Source organism: Lissotriton helveticus, chromosome 3_2 (assembly GCF_964261635.1).
Source record: "Lissotriton helveticus chromosome 3_2, aLisHel1.1, whole genome shotgun sequence".
NCBI lineage: Eukaryota > Metazoa > Chordata > Amphibia > Caudata > Salamandridae > Lissotriton > Lissotriton helveticus.
In genome coordinates this window covers 291836741-291863173 of record NC_136062.1, presented here as the reverse complement: position 1 = coordinate 291863173, position 26433 = coordinate 291836741, and the positions used below count along the sequence as shown (strand labels likewise).

Here is a 26433-nt window from a genome sequence, read left to right as displayed (position 1 = left end):
GAAATAGTTTATTTGAAGGGGCTGTCCTGAACACAGCAAAAACTGTAAAGGTTGTGGATAAGCTAAACATTTGACTCATGCATGTAAGCTTTGGCACAAGTGTAAACGAGGGTGAAGGAGATAAGACTTACCCTGTGGTTTTGACTAACACGGGCAGAGTACATGCACTGCAGGAGAATTTGTACTAAAACAATGGTGACAGAACTGTATGTCGCAGACATACTCTCCACCAGGCGCTAGACATGTTAAGTGAGCGACATGGCAGTTTAAAGGGGTAATATAGGGCTAAAAGCAGCACCAGAGGAGTGAGCAGGCACTCTAGGGGGTAAAGGTGTATTTACACCTGTTAATTATCCTTTTGAAGATTGGTACAGCCTGTCCGCAACACGGCAAGGTTGCTGTAGGCAAGATTACCTCGCAACACTTCTCAACCTCCACCTTCAAGCTCTACAAAATTAAAAAAACACTCCAATCCCACTTATCATTGCTCCACATCATCCACTACAGTACTACTGCGTTATCTTAATCTGTGTGTAAAAGGAAAGAGTCGAAATGCAAAACAGAGTGGTTCTCGTTGACTGTTTTACTATCTTATTTACCTTGCAATTCTGCAGTCCACAAAGTCTGAGCATGCAGTCTGACTCCACTCGGTTGTTAGCAGATACCAACAAGGAGTCTATCCTTTCTGATTTGGTGACATTGTGTCTGAATAAATCAGTCATTTCCTATGGAAGAGAAAAGGCATACAATATGATTGCACGTATTACAAATTGAACATCACATTTCCAAAACACTAACAAAGGTCCAGAAGAGAAGTGGACATGTGCATTTATAAGACCATTAAAAACTAGCATTGTGGGTAAGAATACACTAAAGAGTAAATATTTTTTCAAACTTAAGTCAAGTCTACAAATGTTCCCACAGTTCATTTAACATTCAGAGAAGAGTCTTCCTAGGCCACTCCAATTTCAGCTTAACCAACTGGGCTAAAACAGACAGAAATTGAAGTGGCCTCAAGGACATGAGTGGAAATGACAGGTGTAAGAAAGTTGCCCTGTTTGCAGAGTCACCCCAGGGTTTTGCTTTCTATGGCTGAACCAGTTTTTTTTTGCCATTAGGACTGCCAACTTTAACCCTGCAAACCAGCAATAAAGTTTGTGTGCTCTTTTCTTTAAAACCTGAGAAAATTGTCACATTTAATTTACTTATAAATCCCTAGTATGAAGTACTACCTGTACCACGAATCTGTAAATGAAATGCTACTAATGCACTCCAGCACTCATTGTGCCAGCCGGTAAAGTAGCTCCCTAAAACATGTCTCAGGAGGGCCTGCCATTGTAACCTGCAGCGCAAATTTAAACTCCATTTCGACCTAGCAAAATAAACCTTTTGTCAGTCCCAAACCGTCTTTAATACTTACAAGTCACCCCTAAGGTAGGCCCTAAATGCTCATAGAGCAGCGTGAATGGTATTTAAAACGTAGAACATGCATCTTTATTGTTTTATATGCTCTGGCAGTGAAAAATCTCAAAAGTCGTTTTCCACTGTGGCAAGGCTAGCCTCCCATAGAGTAACACTGGTTTACACTGTTACATTTAATAAATAAGAAATTCAGTTTAGGAACAGCTAGAGAAATACTTCTTCCACTCATTTTAATTGTGATTTAATATCCTTTGTTATGATCAATTTTTATTTTGAATTATTATTTTGGATATGCCACTTTTGGAAAGTTTCTGGAGTCTTTCTGTAGGTGGCCAGCTTAGTGGTGTTTTCCATGGTTGTTCGAGGTGAGCACTCTGAAGTCAAGACTTGAAAATAAGTGCTGTGCGACCGTCTTGCCATCCTTGGAGAACATTAAGTAAAAGATGGTGGTTTCTATGTGGATTCTAGAAGAGTGTGGTATATTCCTAATGAATTCTGCACCCTTCCCCAGTTTGGGATATGGTGGTCGTGCAGATAAAGGTGTGCAAAAGTGATAGTGCCCTCAGTAGACATGTTATGAATACCAGAGGCGTTAATCTCAAGGCGGCTCAGTTTTCTAAGGGGAGCTGCAATCTGACCCAGAGTGTGATGAAGGGTACAATAAGCACCACTGGCAAGTGGCTTGTTTTGAGCTGCAGCCGGGAAGGACGAGGATGAATCAGAGCTACATATTTCCTGCTGGATGAAGATATCCAGGAATAACAGGACCCAGAAGGGTGTACAATGTGATTTGGGGAATGGTGACTGATGCCATGATTTAAGGAACTAGATTTAATCTATTGGTTTCTTTGTTAGCTGTCCTTTTCTGAGGTGGCTGGTGTCCCTGGACTGGGATCTTAGCAGAAAATTAATTGGGGGGGGGACAATTCACAAAGGCATTTTGGAGTATGTAAAGTAGTCCTCTTAAATGCCTTAGTGAAATAGCCACATAACTACTACATAAAGTTAATATAAAATTAATCAGTGGAATCCAGGGAATTTGCAAGCCTGAATTCATCGTTCAAACCTACGGAAGAGCTCTGGGCTTCAGCATTTCAAACCTCTAGAATTTGAGGAGATGCCTGCTTTGCTTATGCCTGTCAAGTTTGGTTCTCCGTTTGATCCAGTTTTGCCCTCTACTCAGGATCGAGGAGTGGAAGCTGTGTTGGCTTTGGTCCATGAGCTGCTTAACAGTTCCCTGGCGGTGGGCCAAGTACTGGAAAAGTGGAAGCATGCAATGGCAGTTCCTCTGCTCAAAAAGCCACTGTTGGATCATAATAATCCAGAAAACTTCAGACTGTTTTATTGCTGCCACTGTTGGCTAAAGTAACTAAGAATCTTGTAAATTGACAGCTTTCTCAGCTTATTGAGTCAAATGATCCTTCATAGGACACAGTTGGGGTTTCGCACGTCCAGTAGTACAGAGTCGGCCCTGCTGTTAGCCTTAGAATCCATTTGCCAAATCTTGGACGCAAGAGGCACTATTGCTCACTTGATGTTAGACCTCAGTGCGTCGTTCAACACCGTATCACATAATCTGCTCACTGAGCGTCTGTGGAGATGCGATTTCGGCCATATGGTCTTACTGTGAGTAACCACCTTTCTTTGGGGACGCGCCTTCTAGGTGTGTCAAAAATCACACCAGTCTAAAATGGTCAATCTGCAGCTGGGAGTACTCAGGGCTCCTCCTTGAGTCCAACCTTATTTAATTTATTCATGCTCCCCCTTTCAAAATTAGATCTTCACTTGCCAAGTTACACTGATTTCCTGCGAAGCAGAGACTCTCATTCAAGGCGTTGTGCTACTGCTATAAAGCATTGACAAATAGTGGCCCTCTGTACATACAACCTTTCATTCAACCCTATGCTCCTCTGAGGAATCTCAGATCCTCGAGGGGCTAGCAGGGTCTATATTCTGAAAAGGCGAAGAGTGTGCCTTTGTGGCAGCTTTCCTAGCTTTTTAGCCAGGAAACTTTGGAATTCGCTACCTCTTTGTGTCTGACAGGCCCCTTTGGAACTCCATGTAAGAAAAAGATTGAAAATGTGGTTGTTCAGATAGATTTGTTCTGTTACTTTCTGTGAGTGGGTAGCACATGGGATCTTGGGCCGCAGAACGGAGACACTTAATTCTGAAGTAGGTTTGCGCTTTACAAGCATCACTATTATTATTACAAATAGAATGTTATGCACTTTTACTAGTAGGGAGCGTTTCGGAGCCTATTCACAAAGTCACATAAGAGTACATGAATGAGTACTCCTGTTGTACTACTTCCCTCACTTTGTTGAATACAAATGAAAATTGGCTTTACATAGTTATTTTAACTTTAGAAAAAAACAGAAAAAAATTCACTACACTATTAACCTAATTTTAAATTAAATCTTTTATTTATTTAAATATATTAAGTTCAATTCAAACTAGTGTTTTCAAGTTTAAATGAAAAAATAAATTTCAGCCTAAACTAAAATGTTTTAAATGTTTTTATTATTTTTAGGGACACAGAGCACATCAATGAATTGAAAGAACCAGTGTGCAGATTGCTAGATTGGAATCTTTTTAGATGGAAGAGACCATACTATAAAAGGGGAGGTTGGATGGCAGTGAGGAATCTGCGTTTAGAGTACCCACCCGAAAGAATGTTACCAAATGTAAATAACTTGTTCATCTGATGGATACTTCTAACCGCAGATTCCCCACCTTTTAAAAAAAATAACAAAGCAACACCTCTCTAGGTGGTGGCTCTGTGAATGGCTCAGTCTAAAAAGTCCTGCAGGACCAAGAGGGCAAAACGCCCATCTCAGCGATCCTGTCTGTCGAGTTAGTAGTGCTTCATTTATGTGCACTGGTGCACATCCAGCTACCACAGATATCGAAGACATGCCCTCAGCATGCCAATGCAGTTGCAGAAGCCTTTGCCCTGGAGGAGTGAGCTTGTGGTCCTGCTGAAGGATGCTTTTGAGCAAATGCCCAGAAGATATCGATGCAGAAGACAATCCATCAACAGATGCACTGCCTTGCCCTTCTTTGCCCCAGAGAACCCCACAAATCTAATCATCCAACCAATGTCCAATGTAAATGCTCTCTTGGGGCCAAAATATGGAGTCTCACCTCCTCTTTCGAGGGGTAAGGTGGAGCGAAAAAAGTTGAGAGGGTGATGGCTTGCCAAACTTGAAATGGCGTTTTCAACTTTGGAAGGAACACAGCTCAAGTCCTTAACACCAGTTTGTCTAGATAAAAGGTGATGGAGGGAGGCTCGACCGAAAAGACTGCAGCTCACTCGCAAAGTGTACAGATGTTATTGCAACCAGGAAGACTGTGTTTAGAGTGAGTAGGCCAAATGTGCAATGGTTCAAAAGGGGTACAAATAAGAAATGTGAGAACCACATCTAAATCCCACTTTGGCATCACAAACAGTTTAGGTGGAAGCATAAAACTTCTTAGGAAAAATCACAACTGGTGATTTGAAGGATGGTTCTGCTAAACATAAAAAGACCGATATGTCTGACAGGTAACCTTTAACTGTGCCCATAGCAAAACCTTGCTGGGCCAAAAACATCCAACGGTTTTGCCTGCAATAGGTTCAACCGGTAGGTACTGCAACAAGCAACTAATTTGTCCCAGTGCCCCGCATCCAAAGATTTAATTGAAGGATGCCTGGCTATCAAAATGTCATCAATGACCTCTGGAGGAAGCTCAAAGGGGATCAATTGTCACTGTTCAATCTCCACACATTGAGATGCAGGTTGCACAGGCTCAATGTTGAACCCCGCCCTGCTGCTTTTGACAGGAGTGGGAGCCTAAATGGAGGACTGATGCTCAAGCCAAAACGTTCTGGGCACCTCACTTTCCTGGTCCAACCGGGAGTCACTAGGATGACTAGAACTCCGGGCAGGTGAGGTGGGGCAAGAGGGAATACTAGAGTCCTGTGCTTCACTCTAGATGGACTGAGTATCAGAGATAGACTTCTTGGAAACTCCAGAGCGCAAAAGTGCTGACGTCGGATCCTTTCTATAGTGGCAAAGAGATTGAGCAAGGGTTCTCCCAGTTGTCGCATGACGTCTTGTGCCACCTCCTGGTCTAACCGACATTCCTGATCAGCTAGCTGAGTTTGTCCACCCCTTGAATTTAAAGAGCCCACGAGGTAGTGCACCACCTGGGAAATCCCCTGACAATTCAGTCAGCTTCAGAGGTGTAAAATCTATTGGCACTGAACCGAGGACCTCTCACTGCTTGTTGCCGTACCACATGGTGGTAGTTTTGTCCATAAATACCTGCAACAGCTATCCCTTGATGGAGGGCAGGAAAACCTAAAACGCCAAGTAAATCGAGTCTTCTAGATGACCTCCCCTGTCGTGACGAATCAGTCACCATCGTCAACTCTGGGTGGAGCAGGGAAAGGGGTCTGCCAATGGTCCAATTGTGGTCATGCAGGCACCACTGCAGGTCTTTTGCAGTCTCCTCCAACCCCTGGATTGAATCTGGGAGGTTCTCTTGGTGCTGGGCCCACTGAGACTTCAAGTCCTACTGCAAAGTTTGCATGTACCATCTGGCATGGCAGCAAACAGGATGCAGGAGGGAAGTAGGCCAAGAAGCCTCAGAGCTATCCTCACAGAGACCCAGGACTGCAGCTGAAACAACAGGATGATAGCCCATAGACTCAAAATTGCACCATATACAGGATGGCTCAGATGAAAGTGAGCTTCTGCGATGGAGTCAGCTGTGACTTGGCAGGTTGATTGAGAACCTGAAATCAAGAGGTTTGCCTTCGTCTGGAGGTGGTCAGTGTCTTACAGTTCACCTACAACAGTCAGTCAAGGCACGTTAAGAAATGGGCCCCCTAAACTCCAAAGATGGGCAGTGCAGAGAGAACCTGGGCGAGAATTTAGAATTTTTCCTCACTCCTTCGCAATAAGGAAGCAGAACCTACTTCGTAGGCATGTAGGGCCTTTTGGCCAAAGGAGCCTTAACTTCCTGACATAAAACGGCCATATGGTCCTCCAATAAGTGGTCTGATGTTGGGGACAGGTGCAGTGGCTGAAAAACGAACAAAAAAACCCCAGCAAGGTGTAGCCCTGTTGGACAATATGCAGGACCCATTTGTCGGATATAATGTGTTGCCACCTCTGCATGAAATGGTTGATCCCGCCTCCTACCGGAAGGCTGTGCACCAGTAAGGACACATTTAAGAGGCTTGGAAGATGGGGTCAGAGGGCGGACTTTTGAGGCAAGTACTGCCCCTTGTGGCCAGGTCACTGTCTGTTGGACCATTAGCCCTGACCTTAAAAGAACACAGAAGCCTGCTGTGTGTGGGTGGAGCTTGATCTTATTGATACGCCAAGCCCCTGGCATTTTCCTGATTGGGCTAAACTGCTGGGGGTGATTGCCTGAATAGAGTTGAAGTCCAAAAAGCGTTCTGCAGCACAGCTCTCCTTAAAACGCTGTGGTACCGAATCCGCCTTCTCACCAAACAAGGAGGGAGCTGCCATAAGGCATGTCAACTAAGAAAGCCTCGACATTTCTAGAGAAGTCAGTGAACCCTTATCCAGTCAAGGCGTCGAAGCACAAGACTGTTTTTGACCTATTTTTGACCTCCTCAGCAGGGTGAAACTTGGTTTCAGAGGCACAGTGGGACTCATGTCTGGGCAAACCCATCACAAATAGGGCGCAACACTAAAGAAAACAAAATAGTGATGGATAGAATGTTTGAATTTTTCTTAACTACTAGTAATTACTCAACTTGCGTTTTTTGCTCACCGTGCCACCTCAGATTACACACAGCTATATGCAAATCAGCTTTGGCTTGCCCCAGTAGGAGCCCTCCTACCAGAACTGCCAAGCCAATTCCTCTCTGTACCTGAACATAAACATCCCAAGGCCAGCTTAAGACTATTTTAGACTCTTCAGTCAGAAGCAGCTTGGTTCCATTGGCACAGTTAGGATGGGACCCACATCTGGCCTCACCGTTCACACTTAGGGTATCACAATAAAGAATACAAAAACATAGTGGATGGAATGATAGAATTAATTTAAGCCGCTAGAAATGAGTCCTATGTTCATTCCAGTTTTTAGCTCTTTTTTTAGATAAATTAACAGGTGGTCGCATCCTAGTCGGGAATGGGATCTTTGGAAGCGGCCATAAGCTTTTCTTCCATGTCCTTTTTTTTTGTTCTAAGGAAAGCTTTTCCTGCCTCTGGTCTTTATTCGACTCCTCCAGCGTGGTCATAATTCTTGGTTTGTGTTATATATAATGCTGATATGCAGGAAAACAAGATAATTCTCTTACAAGTTTTTTCTGTTGGAAATGTCTTTACATGAGCTTTGGTGAGCTCTGCATTGAATTGAAATAAGGATTTATTAAGCACCACTAATATAATGCGTTGTCTAGGTGCTACCTACTTCTAAGAAACAGCGTGGGGTAGTCCGTGACAGTGAGAGCGTAGGCTACCGACTGAATCGCCATGTTTTCAGTCCTTTCCTGAATCCTAGAAGATTTGAATCTTTCTTAAGGGTTAAGGGAAGGGAGTTCCAAAGCCTGGCTGTGGTGGTGACGTAGCTCCTGCCCCCCATCCCACCTTTTTAGGTCTTGCTGAGTCAGTGCGCATGCGCTGCTCTGGTGAGACTCTAGTAGGGCTTCTGAAAATGCTACCAGTGTGGCGATGAGTTTGCTGTTACGCGCTTGGGCGCGCGCTTACATGCAGATGCTGCATCTTGCACTCTTGGAAATGGTGCACAAATCGACCAGCTGACCCCCACGCGCACAAGCACGCGACGTGCACATCACTTTTTTTCGTCACGCGCGTATGCGCACAACTCACGTTTTTTTTAATTTTTAAGTATTTGATTGTGCGGCCTGGCCCAGCAGCCAATGCTTGTTTGACTTCCTATCTTGGTCTTAGTTTATTCGTTCAGATATAGTCTTGCTACCTCACACTGTGGACGAGCACTAGTTTAAACCTTTTAATGACTTTGCTTTGTTTTAGGGTATTTTTCTTTTATAGACTGTTACTAGAAGCTGGTTTCCCTAAAAGCCGTGTCCCCTGGCCGGATGTGTCCGCACAGACCCGTGCCCTTAAGTCTTAATTCCAAGATACACACTACTACCATCTCTCCTATTGTCCAAGCTAGTTAAACAGTTACTTCACCGAGATGAGCGGAAGGTAAACCAGGAGCAAGCCTTGCCGCGTTCCCAGTAAACACGAATTCCACCTCTCCAGGGTCTACACTATTCTGAAAGAATTCGGTTTTACCCAAATTCCATTTTCGATGAAAAACCGCGGGCCTCAGGTGAGTGCAAAGATCCTTGTAGTATGCAGGTTTGGAGGGCGCCTGTACTGATTCCCTTTCAAGCGAACTTGTCCTCATTACAAGAAGTCACAAAGCCTCACTATATCTCCTCATAAGGCGCGCTTGGTGAGGTCACTGCCGCCCGCCTGGACTACAAATTGACATGTTTTTTTCACATCTTGTGATGGCGGATGAGCATGCTCTTGTGCCTGGTCACTGCACTTCTGGCTGGTCTCTTCTGTCAACCCCTTAAATTCGGTCTCCCTCCCACACATGCTAGGACGTGAGTAAGTTAACTCAGAAACTTGGGCTCAGAGAATATCCGATGATTTACATCCCATTGCAGGGACAATGGACTGCTTCTTAATATCCTTTGTTATATTTAGTCAGAAAAGTATGCAAAATCATTTTGCTTTGTATCCCTTATTTTATTTTCAGGTTTCTTTCCAGGAGTTCGATATCTCTTCCTATTTTCATCTCTTCAAAGTGACCGGTCACATATTCCAATCTTTAACCGGATGATACTACCCTTGGCATTCATCCAACTTTTTCATGTCTTTGTATCCAGCCAAAATGCCATCTACCTACTAGTGTCTCACTGTTCCAGAAATATAACATTCGTGCTCTTCCCCTTCGTTTCCTCACGTTATGAGCATTGTTTCTTGTCAGTCATTGAGTGGTCTTTGTACGCCGGACTGAATCTCCGCATGGAGAATTCTCATTGCGGAGGTTCTGCCTAGAGTGTTGCGACATCGAAACAACAGCGTGGCTTCCGTCACGAGCGCGGAGGCCCTTTGTAATTCAGGCCTAATGTGTCTACTTCTTTATTGGCCAGCAGGTGTATGTGTTCCAAGATGTGGAGTGCCAGGAGTGCTGTTAACAGTTTCTTCTTTCAAACAGATTGTGTTTCCCATCACTGGCAGTTGTGAAATGTGATTTTTACGATCAAAAGACATTAGCTGAGGGGTTTCTTCTCCGAATCATTATTCCCACATTAAAGACAAGCATAAAGTTGGAAGCGGAATGGTTAATTACCTGAATTGGTAGTTGTGCAGCTTGTTGAACCTGGGAACAACAAGTTTTACACTGGCAGCTGACCTGATAGCTGAATAGGACCCTGGAAATGCAGGGTATTGAAAGCAATGCATAAGGCCTCGAACTGGATTTGTTTTGCTACAGGTAGCCAGTGTAGTTGCACCATAGCTTGGGATGCCGACTTGTATCTGGAAATGCCCATAAGTAGTCGGGCTGTAGAATTCTGTAAAATCTACAGCTTGTTTAGAGAGCTTTTCTGGGTGCTGGTAAAAAGTGCATTGTAGTAATCAAGGCTCGACGAAATGAGTGCAGTGACTACCGTTTTCTGGAGGTCGTAGGAGATGAAGGGGAGGACCTTCTTTAGACTTTTGAGTATGAAGACGCAGGAGAAGGTGATGTGATTGATGTACCCCTCAAATGAAAGCCTGGTGTTAAATATGGATGTATGTCATGACAACGCGGGCTTTACACCGCCCTACCATTACAACGCATCCATCACAACGCAAGTCATTACAGCGACTTGCGCTGTAGGCGCTTGATTTAGGAATAGTATGATTTACTATTCCAACTCCAGCCTACGTAACAGTAAGGAAGGTGTTGGAATAGTAAATCATACTATACCTTAGTATATAGCACCATCCAGCGCAAGTCGTTGTAACGACTTGCGTTGTGATGGCTGCGTCGTAATGGTAGCGCGGCGTAAAGCCCGCGTTGTAATGGCTGTCTCCTGTTAAATATCACTACTAGATTTTTTGCTTTTTCAGTGTGATAGGACGGTGGCCAAGTTGGTGTGGCCAGCAACTTGCCGCCCAAAAGGAAGGGTTGTTAACAAACAAAAATACCTCTGTTTTAGAAGAATTCAGTGTTAAACAGTTGTCCAGCATCCATTTGCCAATGTGAATCATACAGTTATGGAACTACTGATATCATTATTTGGGTGTCATCAACGTATGACACCAAGGCAAATCCGTAGGATCTGATCACTTCAGTCAGAGGGAGACATAAAGGTTAAAAAGGGTAGGGCTGAATGATGATCCATGGGGAACCCCGCAGGGAAAAGAGAAAGAGGGTGAGACATAGTCGCACAGGGCCACCGACTGAATTCGGTCAGTGAGAAAGGAGGTTAGTAAGGCCAGGGCTTTATCTTTAATCCCGAGGGAGGCAAGGTGGTCAACCATTAGTTCATGGATGACCGTATCAAATGCGGCCGGGTGATCCAATAGGATCAGGGCCGCATTTCCCCCATTGTCCACTGTTTGCCTAAGTCTGTAACTAAGATGATCGGCGATGTCCATGTTTTTTTAGGGAAAGATCTTGAGGTGAACATCCTGTTAAAGAGAGGGGTCAGATAGGTAGCTATGATCTGAGGTCATGTGTAAGATTTTTGTCGGGCAAGGATTCCATGGGAAACCATACTTGGCAAGGGTTAGTAGGATCTGATCTTTTGTCAACGTGGAGAAGGTCAAGAGATTGTTTGTGCTTGTAGTAGCGGGATCTTCATTGGAATTGGTACCTTTGGGTACACATAGCTGTTGATTGGAGGCCCTAGCGGAGTGATAGCCACATAATACAAAGGTGTCATAGACAGACTGCACCTTGTCTTGAAGAGAGTTAGCCAAAGCATTGCAGAATTGCTGGCTTGTCATGGGATTTTTTGTTTTAGCAAATGTAGAAATGTTTTTTTAATGTGGCGAATAGTTCTTTGGGACAACCTTTAGCAGCTTTAATTTTTGCTGAGAATTATTGTGTTTTTTCTGTTAGAATCATCAGGCGAGGGATGCCGTGCAGCAATGTCCCCTGAAAAGTACAGTGCCTCATAACTTATTTTTGCCCTCAAGCACTGTCACTTCACGTACCTCAAACAACATGTTTACCATATATAGTTTCACCTGAGTAGTTTGCTGCAGCATAGTGCGCAGTGGGAGATTCTGTTCAGTGCGGTGGGGCGGGGTTATGTGGGGTGGAGGTAAAAGATGCAGTTACAGTGAAACCAGCAGTTTTCACCAAAACCAAGTCCACCACTGCCTTCCCTCTAGCGCTTTGAGGCAATTTAGTTTGCAGTAGACGCTGTACATGAAAAGGCACTCACGTCATGCACCGCCTCACGCACATTTAGATGAGTCTGCGTAATTCACATATTCCACAAATACATGTTTCTCGCTCCATAAACCATCTTTCTCCTCAAAAAACAATATAAACATCTCACACTTCCAGTAAACATTATACGTCAACCTTCGGCAATTGCTGAAGTGATTTATTGCCAAATTTACAGGTGCACATCTCTCACTTATTTTTAATAATAGTAATAATTGGAAAGGTAAACCCGATGACAGTGCCTTACAGCTTCCTAGCGCTACAGGGCCCATGTCAATGGTAGCCATTTCATTTTTCCTCAGCAGAATGAACGATCACATTTCCTCTCGTGCAACTGGACATGGGCTCCCTGAGCTTCTTAACCAGTTTGCGTCATTCAGAATCGTCGGCATTTCTGAAAATGTACCGGTTCCTCCTGAGGCTGTGGTTCCTCCTCGGGCTGTGGTTTCTCCTCAGGCTGTGGTTCCTACTCGCGCTGTGGATTCTCCTCAGGCTGTGGTTCCTCCTCGGGCTGTGGTTTCTCCTCAGGCTGTGGTTCCTACTCGCGCTGTGGATTCTCCTCAGGCTGTGGTTCCTCCTCGGGCTGTGGTTTCTCCTCAGGCTGTGGTTCCTCCTCAGACGTTGGTTCCTGCTCAGGCTGGTCTCCACCTCTGGTCTTTGGTGCTGACTAGAGGGGCCTCCCCACATCCCCACCCCTCCCCCCTCAAAGGTTATGGTTTCATCTGACAGCGCGGCCGGTGCTCTCGGGTTTGCCTTTTCCTCCTCCATGGGTCTTTAAACTGGGGACTGGACCCCCTCATGCGGCCTTAACTGATGGAGGGGGGAGGTGGTGGGGGGGGGAACGCCACGCTCTGGTTAAAAGAAGCATCATGGTGATAGCAGTGCTTTATTTTAACTGAAAACAAGTCTAGGTATATTTAAACATTGCACATTTAATAGAATAATTGTGAAAAAATCTGGTGGGCCCTAATTATTATTTTTTAATTATTCTGGAGGGGAGGGTCATTGAAAGATTTGAAGTTCTCTGTGACCTAGCTGAAGAAAGTCCTAACATAGGGTGGACTTGCCACCACCTTGTAGCCGTTCCACTCCATGCAATCCCGTTGCGTAACATCTTCGGTGCTCATGACGAGACCAGCTCATCATGAGTCACGCTGGAGCTGCGCTCATGACGAGCTGCTGTCGTCATAACGGCAGCGCTCCGCCCACGCGCGATTGATTCCCCGCCTGTGCGGGTAAATTAATCAGTGGGCGGGGTCGTGACGAGACCAGCTCGTCATGAGCAGAGCTCCACTGTGACTTATAACGAGCTGGTCTCGTCACGAGTACCGCAGCGCCGTGCTCACCGCCCCCCCTCCCGCCCCCCACCCTGCACCGCGGGGGAATTACCCCTGCAGGGAGGAGGCTAATGGAACACAAGAGCGAAAGAAGTCAACATGGCCGATTTCTCAGACAACAGACCTTCTGCTGCTCACCAGGGCAATCTAAACGATTTTGGGTGCCCTGGCAAGAAATGTTTTGGGGCCCCTTTTAAGACCAACTTTGAATTAATAACCATTGTAGCCTATTCAATCCTTCATGTTGCCGAACAATATATCCATGAGGGGCATAGCTTGGCCGGTGACATTCAGGGGGTGTGAATCTCACATTTCCCAACTAAAAGTGAGAAAAAATATATAGGTACAGCAGACCAGATCCAACTACCGAGCTAAGAATGCATTTATGTGTGGTGTAACAACCTTAAACCCCAAACACCCCCCTTGAAACTACTGCCTATCCACTGCCAAGGGTAATACGAGTTGTTAAAGGTCCTGAACCTGAGGGTCTCGGACGAGAGAGAGGATGTTTAACAACCACTATAGCATAGGCATTTGCCCACTTTACCCATGCCTTAAAACACCTCCTATTTAACAAGCATCAGAACTCTTACATGGACAAACAAGCATTGGCATAGCCAATAGGTCTCGCCTTTGGGACCTTATACGTTTTTAGCCATGCAACAGTTGATGTTATTGCACCAGGATATTGTGCTGCATAACTAAATACTTATAAGGTCCCAAAAGCGAGACCTATTGGCTATGTCAATGCTTGTTAACTCTCCTCTCAATGCGACCACATTATGGGAGACATCGTGGCCCCCCATAAAAGTGTGCGCCTGCTCTCATCTGAAGTCTACCCGGACCGTTGCTTTCTGTCCTGACCGGCATCGTCCGAAGCACTAGTCTCTGCTCTCTGTCCTGACTGACAATTTGTTAAACCCAGCAATAATGCTCTCCCACCCATCCCGCAATCCGCACTGTTTATTGCTTTTTAGGTCTCGCGCCTAGCGGTGCACTGCACAGCACAAGACATTTTGTATGTGAAAAACAGGGAATGAGACCTGACGTAGGACTCGCACACGCTTGTGCGTGTGCGTTTCCTTTTGAGCTCCCCCATTGGCCTTTGCGTGCGTCTTATTCTAAAATACTGCATGCAATTAGCCCGAGGCGCGCGCATAGCTCCTCTCTTGGCCTATTGGTGTCTATTATGCGCTTGGTGCGCGTAATAGACACCAATAGGCCATGGCTCGCAGTGGCGTGCGCACCACTCGCGAGCTTGTTTCTTGTCGGGACCGCCAGCCATCTCTGTTCATCGTTCATCGGGATAAATAAACATATCAGCCGGGGGGAGGAGAGGGTGAGAGCAGACCCGAGACGGCATCTGTCCCTAACAAACCTAGCCATTTTACAGGACCCGTTTAATAGACTGGGCCCCTTTAAGACCGACTTGACATGCACACACCTCTGACTCGATCTCTCGCGTTCTGGACACGCCGCTTCCACCTGACTTGATTTTCTCCAGCTAACATTACGCTAGTCTTTGCCTTGCGGTCTTTCAGATGAACTGGACTGAATGTGACTGACTCAGCCTCAGCCCCATATAACTTTCAGACGTCACAGCCAAATCTGACGTAAATGATTTAGGCACCTCGAGTGACAACTTAAGTCAATCACTTCTTTTTGAAACCAGCAGATATTGCATTTTGGGACTTGTAGTTAATACTCTTTAAGCGAGGGCTGAACATTCCAGGTTGAAAAGGTAGGCGCCGCAGTGACCGTGGGGCACTTTGCAGCTGTGCGCCCCTACAAGCCTCTACGGCGCAGCCCCCACTCGTTTCAGCCAAAAGCTATGAGCATCCGCAGTGCTAGCTATGGGAGTTCTGCTGGCAGGCTCCATCATTTTGCGTTACGTCACAGCCCCATATCCGGCGGATTGACCTGACCTCAGCTCTTCCGTGCTGACAGTACACCCGTCTCTTCCCTTCACTACCGCTCTAGTTCCGAGGTGAACGCTGCGTCTCCTGATCTCCACGTAGCTTGGTTCTTGGTGTGAGAAAGGCACCTTATGGGAGTCTGCAGAACAGGTATGGGTGTGGGTTGGATATTCAGGTTACCAACTGCACACCTTCCTGCTCCTTACTGTGGGTTCGTAGGTCCTCTAGATTTGTTTTATTAGTACTCCTTTCAGCGAAGCACACATTTATTATTTTTGAAAAACCTGCAATAGCTGCCAAGTGGTCCTGCGTCACACCCGATACCTCCATACAGACCCCGCTGTTTTAGTTAACAACTTGAAGTGACTAACCCCTCCCCGGCACTACCGACCTGACTTGTGATTGAACTTGACTCAGCTCCATCGCCCCTTTAGCACTTAAGCTGACAGCTTGAGGGGGCGTTCAGTTTAACCAAGCTACTTGCTTTGCACACGGAATAGAGCTAAGGTGACTCTACTGATGGGTTTACGTACTCACTGGTTAGCTCTGCTAAAAATCATGTTGCTGTCACAACAGGACAGGCTTTGGAGTTTCATCCTTCTGGGGTTGGTAAATGAAGACAATCATCTTATTGAAAATAACTTGTGGTATTACAGCAGTTTTTCAATCCCAGGTGGCGGCGCTCTCAGGGCGGTCGGTGGTTGTGTGGCGCTCAGCTCATGCCGGTCTCTCCTTCCTCCTTCTGGGCGTCCTGCTGGCTGCGGCCCATCTCAGACAAGCTCTACATGGAATGGACGTTCACCCCTGAGGCAGGGGGCGCCAGCGTGCCAGTGAGTGAATACCTGCTATGCGCCTGTCGGTCGCGGTTCCCTCAGCTTAGATATATGGCAGCCTCTCTCCAGCACCTCATACTTCCTGTCTGAGCCCCTGGGCACAGCTCTCTGGGTACACTGGTCTAAGGCTCTCCTCAAGTCTGCCCTCCTATACGCAATTTGTTCTTCCCTGTGGGAATTACAGTCAAGCTTGTGTCGGACTATTCTGCCCCTTCCGTGCCATCCAGAGAAGCCCTCTTGATTATATTGCCATGTACTCTCCCCTCAAGTCTGCACACAAAAACCCCTAGCCCTTGCCCACCCCACTCCAACCCTCCTGCCCCTAACGTCTGGACTGGCCCCAAGAAGCAGCACATAAGACCTGTGGTCTGCACATGACTCCTGCTTTCAACTAAGACCAGTGCTTTAACCGCATTGCTGCGGCGGCTATTCCGCCGCAGCGCTAAGTGGGTGGGGCGGCCGAGCGGCGGCCGCATGCCGGTGACGGAACCGCTCCGTCACCAGCCGCGGTTGAGCTGTGCTCGTGACGGAGCTGTTCCGTCATGGCCCCGCCCGCTCAATAGAACGCGCCGCGCAGGCGCGAAATCAGCGCTGCGCAGGCACGGCGGCGGGGCCATGACGGAACCGCTCCGTCATCAGCACAGCCCAACCACAGCTGATGACGGAGCAGTTCCGTCATCAGCATGGAAAGGGTTAAATAGGAAGGTACCAGGGGCACAACTAGACCCAAACTTCTGGGGGGGGGGGGAGGAGGGCTAGCACTAGTCGCACACTGTGCAACAGTCTTTTTTTTGGCACCCCCACCTCCTCTTTCTCCATGAATTCCCTCACTACCACTTGCCAACAATGCACCTCATCTCTCTATGGCACCTTTCTGACATTTCTTTGTTTTTTTATAGCGCTACTCATAGTTTACTCACACTCAAGTCTGTTTTCTGCATAGTACACGTCCTTTGTATTGGGCACATTAACCCTCTGCGCTATGTGGCTGGCAGAAGTGTTCATGTGGGTGCACGGTGAGTGCTGCAACAGTGTGAGAGTAGGGTAAGAGGAGTGACTGCAGGGTGGTTTGATCATATTAATTTGGGTGCTGAAGCCCTTTTAGCCCTATGGGCATTGCACGCCTGGCAGGTATTGTCTGGACTGTGTACCAGCACTTCTTTAATTTGAAAGGGAGAGTACCTGCACTTCCCAGCATAGGCAAAATACATTTAATGGGAGAGTACCAGCACTTCTAAAGAGCAAATAGGTACTGTTTATAGTGAGTACTAGTGCTTCTATATTTCCGTTTAAATCGCTGACTAAGACCAGCATTGCATTTCCTCTGGACTCTGTGGCAATGACACCCTCCTCTTCCTCCAATTCTCTTACCAACATTATCTCCACCTCCGGCAGGATGGCTAGCGCTTGCCGATCCTATGCAAGGCTCACCGGCTTGGCAACTCCTTCAGGGCCTTTGCCACCTTCCTAGCATTTAGCACTGGTTTGACGATAAAGCGGTCTATCATTATTAACTAAACTTTAACACATACAGAGGATAGGCTTTGTCTGCGCCCATAGGGGTATTTGCCTATCCCTTCTTATGCTAGTGGCTGGGTTAGTATATCATTCCGCCTCAAATTGACTGCACTGTAATGGATGAGGGACTCTTTTGCATGCCAAAGGTACGCGTAGACCCGGCTTGGCAGCTGTGTAGCAAAATATTTAAAATTTGGTGGAGTAATTTTCTCTTGCTCGTGTTAATTCATGCCTGGTCGGTGTAGCATTCCACCTCATATTGAGCGCTTGGATTGTAATGTATCACGCACTAATTTACGTTGCAAAAGTACACTAAATCACCAGAGTTTACGTTGTTTATCAGGTATATACATTGTATGCAGCAAGTAATCGTTTGTGCTTTTACTTCAGGGCTCTTTTTGTAATGGTTTAGGACAGTGCTCTAAAGGGAACTATAGAAGTACAGGGACTTACTATTTAGAGTACCGGTGTGCTCCTAAGAGGTGCCAGTACTCCACAATTAAATGTATTGCAGCATTTCTGAAAAGTGCTGTACTCTCCCTGTCAAATCAAACAAGCATTTGCAATGCAATAGGTCTCGTATTATTAAAGTTTGAGCTATTGGCATTGCTAAATGATGCAACACCAATAGCTCAAACTTTAATAATGCGAGACCTATTGCATTGCAAATGCTGGTTTCTTTTTGTTTAGGACAACACCGCCCTTTATGTGGTCGCATTTCTACTTTTCACATGCAATTATTTGCGAGTCCTTATTGTTCCCTCCCTTGGGCTGTGCGACCGCTCATTGGAGGAGGAGGACAGGGCGTGGCCGCTCGATGGGCTTGGTAAGGTCAGTGTTTGTCTCCACACAAGCAGAAACAGTTCAATACTTCGACCTGCAATTGTATCCACCAGCAAGAAAAGTCACACCTGTGTTTGTCAGAGGCTTGTTCACATAAACGAAAACACACTTTTTAATTCAGGGACGTGAAAGCAGACAATGAACTTTCATTGATTCACATTTACAGATAGCCCGCAATCCCCCAGATGCTAAATTTCAATGAATTCTTCAGGCAAATTTAGAGGCGGCCAGAGATGCGGGAGCGCGCATTCATCACAGTATCTTGCAAGCTTGTGAAAAGGGAAGTAGTCTAAACAATGTGCTAAAGCTCAGCCTGTTGTATGTTAAAGTGTTCGATAATAATATTTAGACCCAATTATTAAATCAAGTCAGTGATCACGCCCTGTACGGGAACGGGTACCGATTGTGCATTATGAACTGCACTTCATTCTGCGCGCTGTACCTTGGACCGCCCTTTATGTGGTCGCATTTCTACTTTTCACATGCGATTGTTTGCGAGTCCTTATTGTCTTTCGGCCAGATTCATGAAACGAAAAATTCTGAGAATCTGGCCCTTTGCGAGCGCAAATATTGCATTTGGGATTCATCATCCCAAATGCAATAATCGCTATTATAGAATTCGCAATTGTGCGAGGAATTGCATTTAAGGAATCTCTATTTGAGATTCCTTAAATGCAATTCATGAAACATATAAAAAATGCGAATTCGCAAATTTGGGCCGCTATTTACCGCGAAGTCAAACCTCGTGGTAAATAGCGGAAACTTAGAAAAATGCACTTAAGTGCATTTTTCTAAGTTGTATGTTACACACACACATGTCCTTGGGACATGTGTGTGCGTAACACCAGCGTCCAATGTCATTTCAGGGGTGCAACAGGATGTCCTTTGGACACCCCTGCAGCCTTGAAATCGCAAACTCAAATCGCTATTAGCGATTCGCACATTGATATGTCTTCCCATTCATTCCTATGGTCCTTTAGGCCCATAGGGATGAATGGGGAGTTATTCCTTATTTGCGATTAGCAATTAGCTAATCGCAAATAAGGAAGCTGTAGGAATCGGAAAAAAAATTGAGATTTGTACATGAATCCCGTTGTGCGAGTCTGTAATGGCGATTCCTTAAAAATCGCTATTACAGACTCGCAAAACGGGACTTTGATGAATCTAGGGGTTTGTTCCCTCCCTCGGGCTGTGGGACCGCTCATTGGAGGAGAAGGGCAGGGCGTGGCTGCTCGATGGGCTTGGTAAGGTCAGTGTTTGTCTCCACACAAGGAGAAACATGGAGTTCAATAACATAAGAACAACAATGGTAAGGACATTCTTATTATGGTTGTATTGTTGTGATCTTCTGAATGGGAGGCTGTCCTATGTGTCCAATTCTCTGCACTTCATACTCGTATCATACTATATTGGATTCATTTCAAGGTGGGCCCTGTTTCTTTATTTAGTGACTGGCCAGGAGCGGGATCACCACTATTGCACTCTCTTATCGTGCCCTCCATAAGCTGAGGCTTGGACGTGCTGGCGGAGGGGGCATGATTGTTTTAAATTTAGTGTAAAAGTAAGTCTGACAGACTTTAATATGCAGATATTTGGTATTAGATGCTTACAGGTCTCTTGATTAATTTGTAGAGTTAGTTGCTCAAGCCCACATTATCAGCGAATTGACCATGTATTAGATAACTGGTACTCTTTTATATGAAGGGTTTTGTTGCTACATTTGCTGCAAAATTAAGTGGGAACGCAAAAACATGCATGATCACAAAACGAGCATGTTATTCACAGTAATTGTGTTTTTCGTGCTTTTTTGGGGTGCAAAATGCATCCACGTGTCTAAAATGGACACATACACACATTTTAGCGCTGTATGCTGGGTTTGTCTTTGTCTCTTCATTTCCTGTAATGTGTGGGCAGGCACACTCACATCACCATTATATCTCTTACTATTACACGGGCACTACATATTCCACCTGCCTTTCTGTCATATAATACTTGACCTTTGCAGCTTCTTCACTCTCTTGTGGCCTGTACAAGCCCATGCTGGTTTAATTGGCGCCTCTCAGTCCCCTATTCACTAGTGGCATGTGAAGTATCAGTAGATGTTGTAGCACCCCATATAATGCGCTGCATGGCCAAAAACGTACAAGGTCCCATAGGTGAGACCTATTGGTTATGCCAATGCTTGTTTCAATATGCTTGGATGCTTGGAAGGAGGTTTGAGCAGGTCTTTAATTTCTAACATAATGGCGTTATGGTTGGACCAGATTAACGGAAGCGAGTTCAGGCATTCTAAGTTGGTATTGTCGGTGAAGAGTCCATTGAGACAGTGGCCAGCTTTATACGTGGGGCTCTGAACTATCTGGGTGAGGCCAGAACTGGTAATTTCATCTAGAAAAAATACTGAGTCCAAATCCATAGAATTTTCGAGATGGAAATTGAAATCCGCTAAAGTGGAAAAGTTGGGGGGATCGACTTTCTGCGCCAGGAGATGGCCGATATTATTATTATTATTATTTTTTTTAGAAATCTTTTTATTAACTTTGCACATATCATCAAACAATACAGGACATTTAGCACAGTGCATGCGGTGAAATCATAGTTCACAGGACAATGACGGAACTTTGATGGCACAAGTGAGACAAATGACAGTTGGTACTACAGTCCCAAACCACCCCTTCTCTCCCTGTATTTTCGCCATGGCCCCAAATTTTCCGCCATTTCTTGGGGCATCCTCTGCTTTTGTAGATGGTTTCTTCGGCCCTCTGGCACCAGTCTATGCCTCACACCCATTGGTCCCACTGGGCCAGAGACCTGCGAGCCCCAGGCCTTTGCGATATTCCTTTTTGTCACCTCTGCCGACAGTGCCAGCCAGATTTCCTTGTGCCTAGTCCAGTCTGAGTCACTTCTAATCAATAAAAGTAGCCATCTGGGCTCTAGCGGTAAACCCACTACTGCCGCCATCATGTTGACTACCTTAGTCCAGAAGGGAACTATCTCAGGGCATTCCCATAAGATATGAAAGAAGGTGCCCTCCTCCCCACATCCCCGTGCACAAAGGGCCGACTGACTCTTCCCCCAAGCATATAGGTGGGTACGGGGATAGTATACTCTGTGCAGGATCTTAAGCTGTATTAACCGGAACCTGCAGCGGATTGCTATCTCCCGTAGGCTCTGTAGGGCTTCCTGCCAGTCGTCATCTTCCAAGTCTCCAATGTCCCCCACCCATCTCTCTCGCAGCGTCACCAGTGGGTCTACCATGTTATTTATGAGGACATATTGTGGAGGTGGGCTTTTCCACTATCGGGTCCAGGAGTAACCTATCTTCCAATGGGGAACACTCTGGGATAGACGTGCCACTCACTATATGAGCCCGTAGTGCATGGGTTAGGCAGATGTAGTGGTAGTGTTGGGAGTCATGCAGGTTGTACTCCTTTTTAAGGTAGGCAAAGGATCGCGGGGATACCCCTTTCCAGACGTCTCCCAGGTATTCTATCTCTATAAGTTCCCAAACCCGGAACCCTGTCAAGCGAGTCACATCCCGCAGCTGGTCTTTGTGCCACGGGGGGTTCTACCCCTCAGGGAGCCCGACTTATTGGCCTCCCTCCAGCATTGAACCACCACCGCTGTGTGGGATGGCCAATCCTTTCCCTGTTTTCGAGCATAGACTAGGGGCTCGCAGTTACCACCCGGCATCGCCCATCAATCTACCCTATAGGCCGGTTCCAACCGATCCGCGTACACCCAGTCGTTTACCACCTGCAGCTGGGAGGCCCAGTAATACAGCTTGACGTCCGGTAGGGCCAGCCCCCCATCATAGACCTCTCTCGTTAGCTTAGGCAGTGCTATCCTAGGGTTGCCACCGTCCCAGAGCAGGACCCGTACCTCTTGCGTTATCCGCTTGAACACCCCTGGAGGTATCGGGTATAGTGTATTTTGCAGGATGTAGAGTAGGCGCAGCAGTGTGAGCATCTTGAACATTGCCACCCGACCCATGAGGGAGAGAGGCAGCGACCTCCAGTGGTTTACATCGGTTTTAAGGCGCAATATTTGGGGTTCCAAGTTCCTAGCGAGGAACTCCGCCCTGTCCCTTGTGATGTAGAGTCCCAGGTATTAAAATCAGTCCACAACGATAGAAGCGGGGCACCGGGTCGGGATTCTCGGTGGAGGGCCTGAGAGCGGGAAGATCACTGACTTCCCCCAACGGATCGTATAGCCAGAATAACTTTCAAATAATTCAAAGAGCTGTAGAGCCTGTGCGATCGAGTGGTACAGTTGGGCCATATACAACACAATATCGTCTGCGAATAAAGAAATACGCTCCTCCCACTCATCGCTCAGCGACAGGCCCCAAAACGATCTGTCCCTTCTAATCCAGTGTGCTAGTAGCTCCAGGGCTAATGCGAAAAGGAGGGAGGACAGAGGACACCCCTGCCTAGTGCCCCTTCATAGCGGAAAGGCTCTAGACACTGCGCCGCTAACTCTCACCCTCGCCACCGGTTGTTCATATAAAAGCCGAACCCAACTGCAGAATACAGGACCAAACCCCAGTCGCCGTAGCACCATAAACAAATAGGGCCACTCAATGCTATCAAAAGCCATTGAGGCGTCCAGAGCCATCAAGGCTGTTTGGGTGTCCCCCTCATCTTCTGTCATGTATAGTACTCCATAGAGGCGGCGTAAATTATGTCGGGTGCTCCTACGGGGCATGAACCCGGACTGGTCTACGTGTATCAAATCGGGCAGGACCAATAGCAGCCTGTCCGCCAGGGCCTTGGCTAAGACCTTAGGTTCTACGTTTATAAGTGAGATTGTTGTAAAAACTACAGGAGCAAAAACCCATCAACCACGTTGGGATTGGGGTAAGTAGTATATAATAAACAAATAATATCCCAACTGGTATTATTTCAAGGCAAATATAATTGACATGTAAACATTATCAAAGAGGAAAAAGGAGACTCATACGTAGTTATGAATGTGCATATGCCATCATGTTTATCCAAAGCAAGAACAAAGTTACAGTCTGGCCACTTGGATTCCCTCCTCCACAGAACCCGCCAGAGATTGATTCTCGACCCCTCGCCGATCAATTTCGGATTGACGCCCCCAACACCCTACAGGATTTAACTCGGACGGTGTCTGATTGATTCGGAGGCCCGGCCTCCGACAGCATGCAATTGCCCTTGCTTATTTCCAGCACTGCTTTTCCACCAACCCAGTCCTGATGAAGATCCCGAGTTAAGAGGATCGAAACGCCGTCGACCACGCAGTGCAAACAAAGGTGTGATGACACATTGTGGTTCATCTAGAACAAATTAGAGCACTACTCAACTGGAACCATATTGTTACCTGTATTCACTGTACATAGACTTACACCCTTAGAAGCACCAAATACAATTTGGGTTGTCTTTATTTATTTACCTACAGTGCTGCTATAACTGTAACTTTGTTCTTGCTTTGGATAAACATGATGCCATGTGCACATTCATAACTACGTATGAGTTTCCTTTTTCCTCTTTGATAATGTTTACATGTCAATTATATTTGCCTTGAAATAATACCAGTTGGGATACTATTTTTTATTATATAAGTGAGATTGGGCGGTAGGACGAACAAAGATCGGCCGGTTTTCCCGTTTTATGGATTACTACTATCGTGGCCTCTCGCTCCTCCTTGTACATCTGGAGGAGAGGACTGACGATGATATTGGCCTGTCATTTGAAAAGCTCCAATGATAGGCCGTTGGGCCCCAGCGCCTTTCCGGACTGGAGGGAGCTGAGGGCCAACCCTATTTCCTTCCCCATGAGGTCCGCCTCTAGTCGATCCGTTTGCTCTTGGGATAAGGTGGGGAGCGCACAATCCTGCAAGAATTCTGCGCAGTCTTGTTCAGTGTGGGTGCAGACCGGGGTGTAAACCCCTTCGTAGTAGGATGCGAAGGCTTCTGCTATATATGCGCTATTCGAGGTCAGTGAGCTAGCTCGGTCACGCAGCCCGGCCACCCATGAGCGCTCCTTGTCCCGGCGTTCGATACCAGCCAGCAACTAAAGAGCCTTGTCTCCCACATCAGAGATTCTGTGTCGGGTGGCGATGGAGTAGGCTCGTGCCTCTCCTTCTGCTACAGTCCTGCGCTCCTTCTGTTTAAGGGCCAAGTTGTGTCTGATATCGGCCGTCGGTGTTGCCCCCCTCTCTATCTCCTCAATCCCTCCCTCTAACTGGGTGGCCTGCAGGGTTTCTTCCGTCTTCTTCGCTCCTATCGGCGCCAGTGCCTGTCCTCTTAGGACGGCTTTCCCAGAGCGTGATACAGGACTCCACCGAGCCCTTATTCTCCTCAAAGTATAACTGGGAGCCCGCTCTTAGCTTATCACTTATGGTGTCATCACGCATCTATCCTCGGGAAGGAGGCCCTGTTTATCACTAGCCCCTTGATCGTAACCCCAACCGGGGAAATGATCAGAGATTCCTCGGGCTAAAATATGAGGTTCTGCAAAGTCACCCAGCTGGTGAGCACTAGTAAAGAGATGGCATAGCTGTGAAAGGGACACATGTCTGGCCGAGAAGAATGTATACTGTCGTTGTGGAGGGTGATGTGTGCGCCAGATGTCTCTAAGCCCCAGGGCAGAATTAAAGTCCTGCAATCCATACTCCCCCCTGAACCAGCGCCCCTCGCCCGAGCAGTCCAGGTAGGCGTCCATCACGGCATTGGCGTCACTACCTAATAGGAGGGTACCCCATGGGAGATCAGCCAGGAAGGAACCCAGTCGTGTGTATGTTGAAAAGTGAAGTCCCGGCGGGACGTAGCAGGAGCCCAGAACTATGGTTCGGCCCTCCCACCTGCCAGCCACTGCGACCAAACATCCCAAGTCGTCTGTCCAGGTACCTGATACTATTAGTGGCAGGGTGTTGCGGATTAAAATGCCTACCCCTCTGGACCCCTACGTAAACCCCGAGTGGCCCACCGTTTTGTACCCAAATCTGTCAAGGGCCTTGCAACGGTTTCCATGCAGGTGCGTCTCCTGAAGCAGGACCACATCTGGTGAGTGTCTCTTCAGGTATTGGAGCACTAGTGTCCGCTTAATATTGTTGCCCAAACCATTGACGTTCCACATCCAAACTTTAATGAGCATCTGGTCACCCATCGTGGACATCTGACCTCCCACTTATCTGGACATGAATGTCCCACCGCGCACCGAACGAGCCATCTCTGCATGCAGAAAAACTGTATTGATATCGAGCATAACATATCCCTGTTGCAAAAACTCCCCCTTCCCAACTCCCCTCTCCCTGCCTCCCTGCTAGGTGGGTACCCAACCTCCCACCAACCAAACATGCAGAGTGCCTGTCGTCCCTTCCTACCCATAGCAAAACCTGAAAAGGAAACATGAGCTTACAGTCAGCAAAAAAAGTTATACAGTATTGGTGGACGTTACACCCAACATGGTAAACATTATCTAGCAACCCCTTGTGAAACCCCCCCGGCCTCCACCCTACCCCTTCAGGCCGTAGTGAGTATATGTCCCAAGCAGTGTGTCCAGTGCGCTAGGTATCTCTTAAGGGGCCACTGGAATTCGGCCTCTCCTGGCTCGTGACAACGCCCACTAACAGCTTCTCGGGTTCCCGAGCCACCGAAAACCCACCAATCGCCCAGGGCGGGAGTTACCTTACGTCGCCACACTGTCCCTTTTACTTGGGCCCACCTTGAGCATTGTTCTGGACGTCTGGTGCGCGGGTGTCCCTTGTCGTCGCAGCTCGTCGTGGAAAGCTCTGTTCAAGTCTGCGCCTACCCCTGATCCTGCACACTGCCGCCAGCCATCCAGCTAGTCACTGGCCGCCTCTGGCGACTCAAAAAAGTAAGAAATACTACCATCCAGGACCTTAAGGCAAGCAGGGAAGAGCATCATGTACTTCACGCCTTGTTCACAAAGAGCTCTCTTCACTCCTTCAAAGGACCTGCGTAGGCACTGAACGTGGAGCGTGAAGTCGGGAAAGAAGCGGATGGTGGCATTCTTCAGCTGAAGATCTCCGGTCACTCTCGATGCCTGTAGGATGGCATTTCTGTCTCTTTAGTTCAGGATCTGAGTGATTATTGTGCGTGGTGGGGCCCCTGGCTTGGGCTCGACC

General features: G+C 46.9%; 1 protein-coding gene across 18 annotated transcripts in view; it reads right to left on the bottom strand.

The window, feature by feature from the left end:
- Nucleotides 1-26433, bottom strand: part of LOC144826666 (mucosa-associated lymphoid tissue lymphoma translocation protein 1-like) — a 1784778-nt gene that overhangs the window by 33776 nt on the left and 1724569 nt on the right. For all 18 annotated transcript variants that reach the window (XM_078685246.1, XM_078685243.1, XM_078685249.1 and 15 more), the window contains one exon: nucleotides 600-725. In XM_078685246.1, coding sequence (XP_078541372.1) covers nucleotides 600-725 — 126 coding nt within the window. The remainder of the gene's footprint in view (nucleotides 1-599; nucleotides 726-26433) is intronic.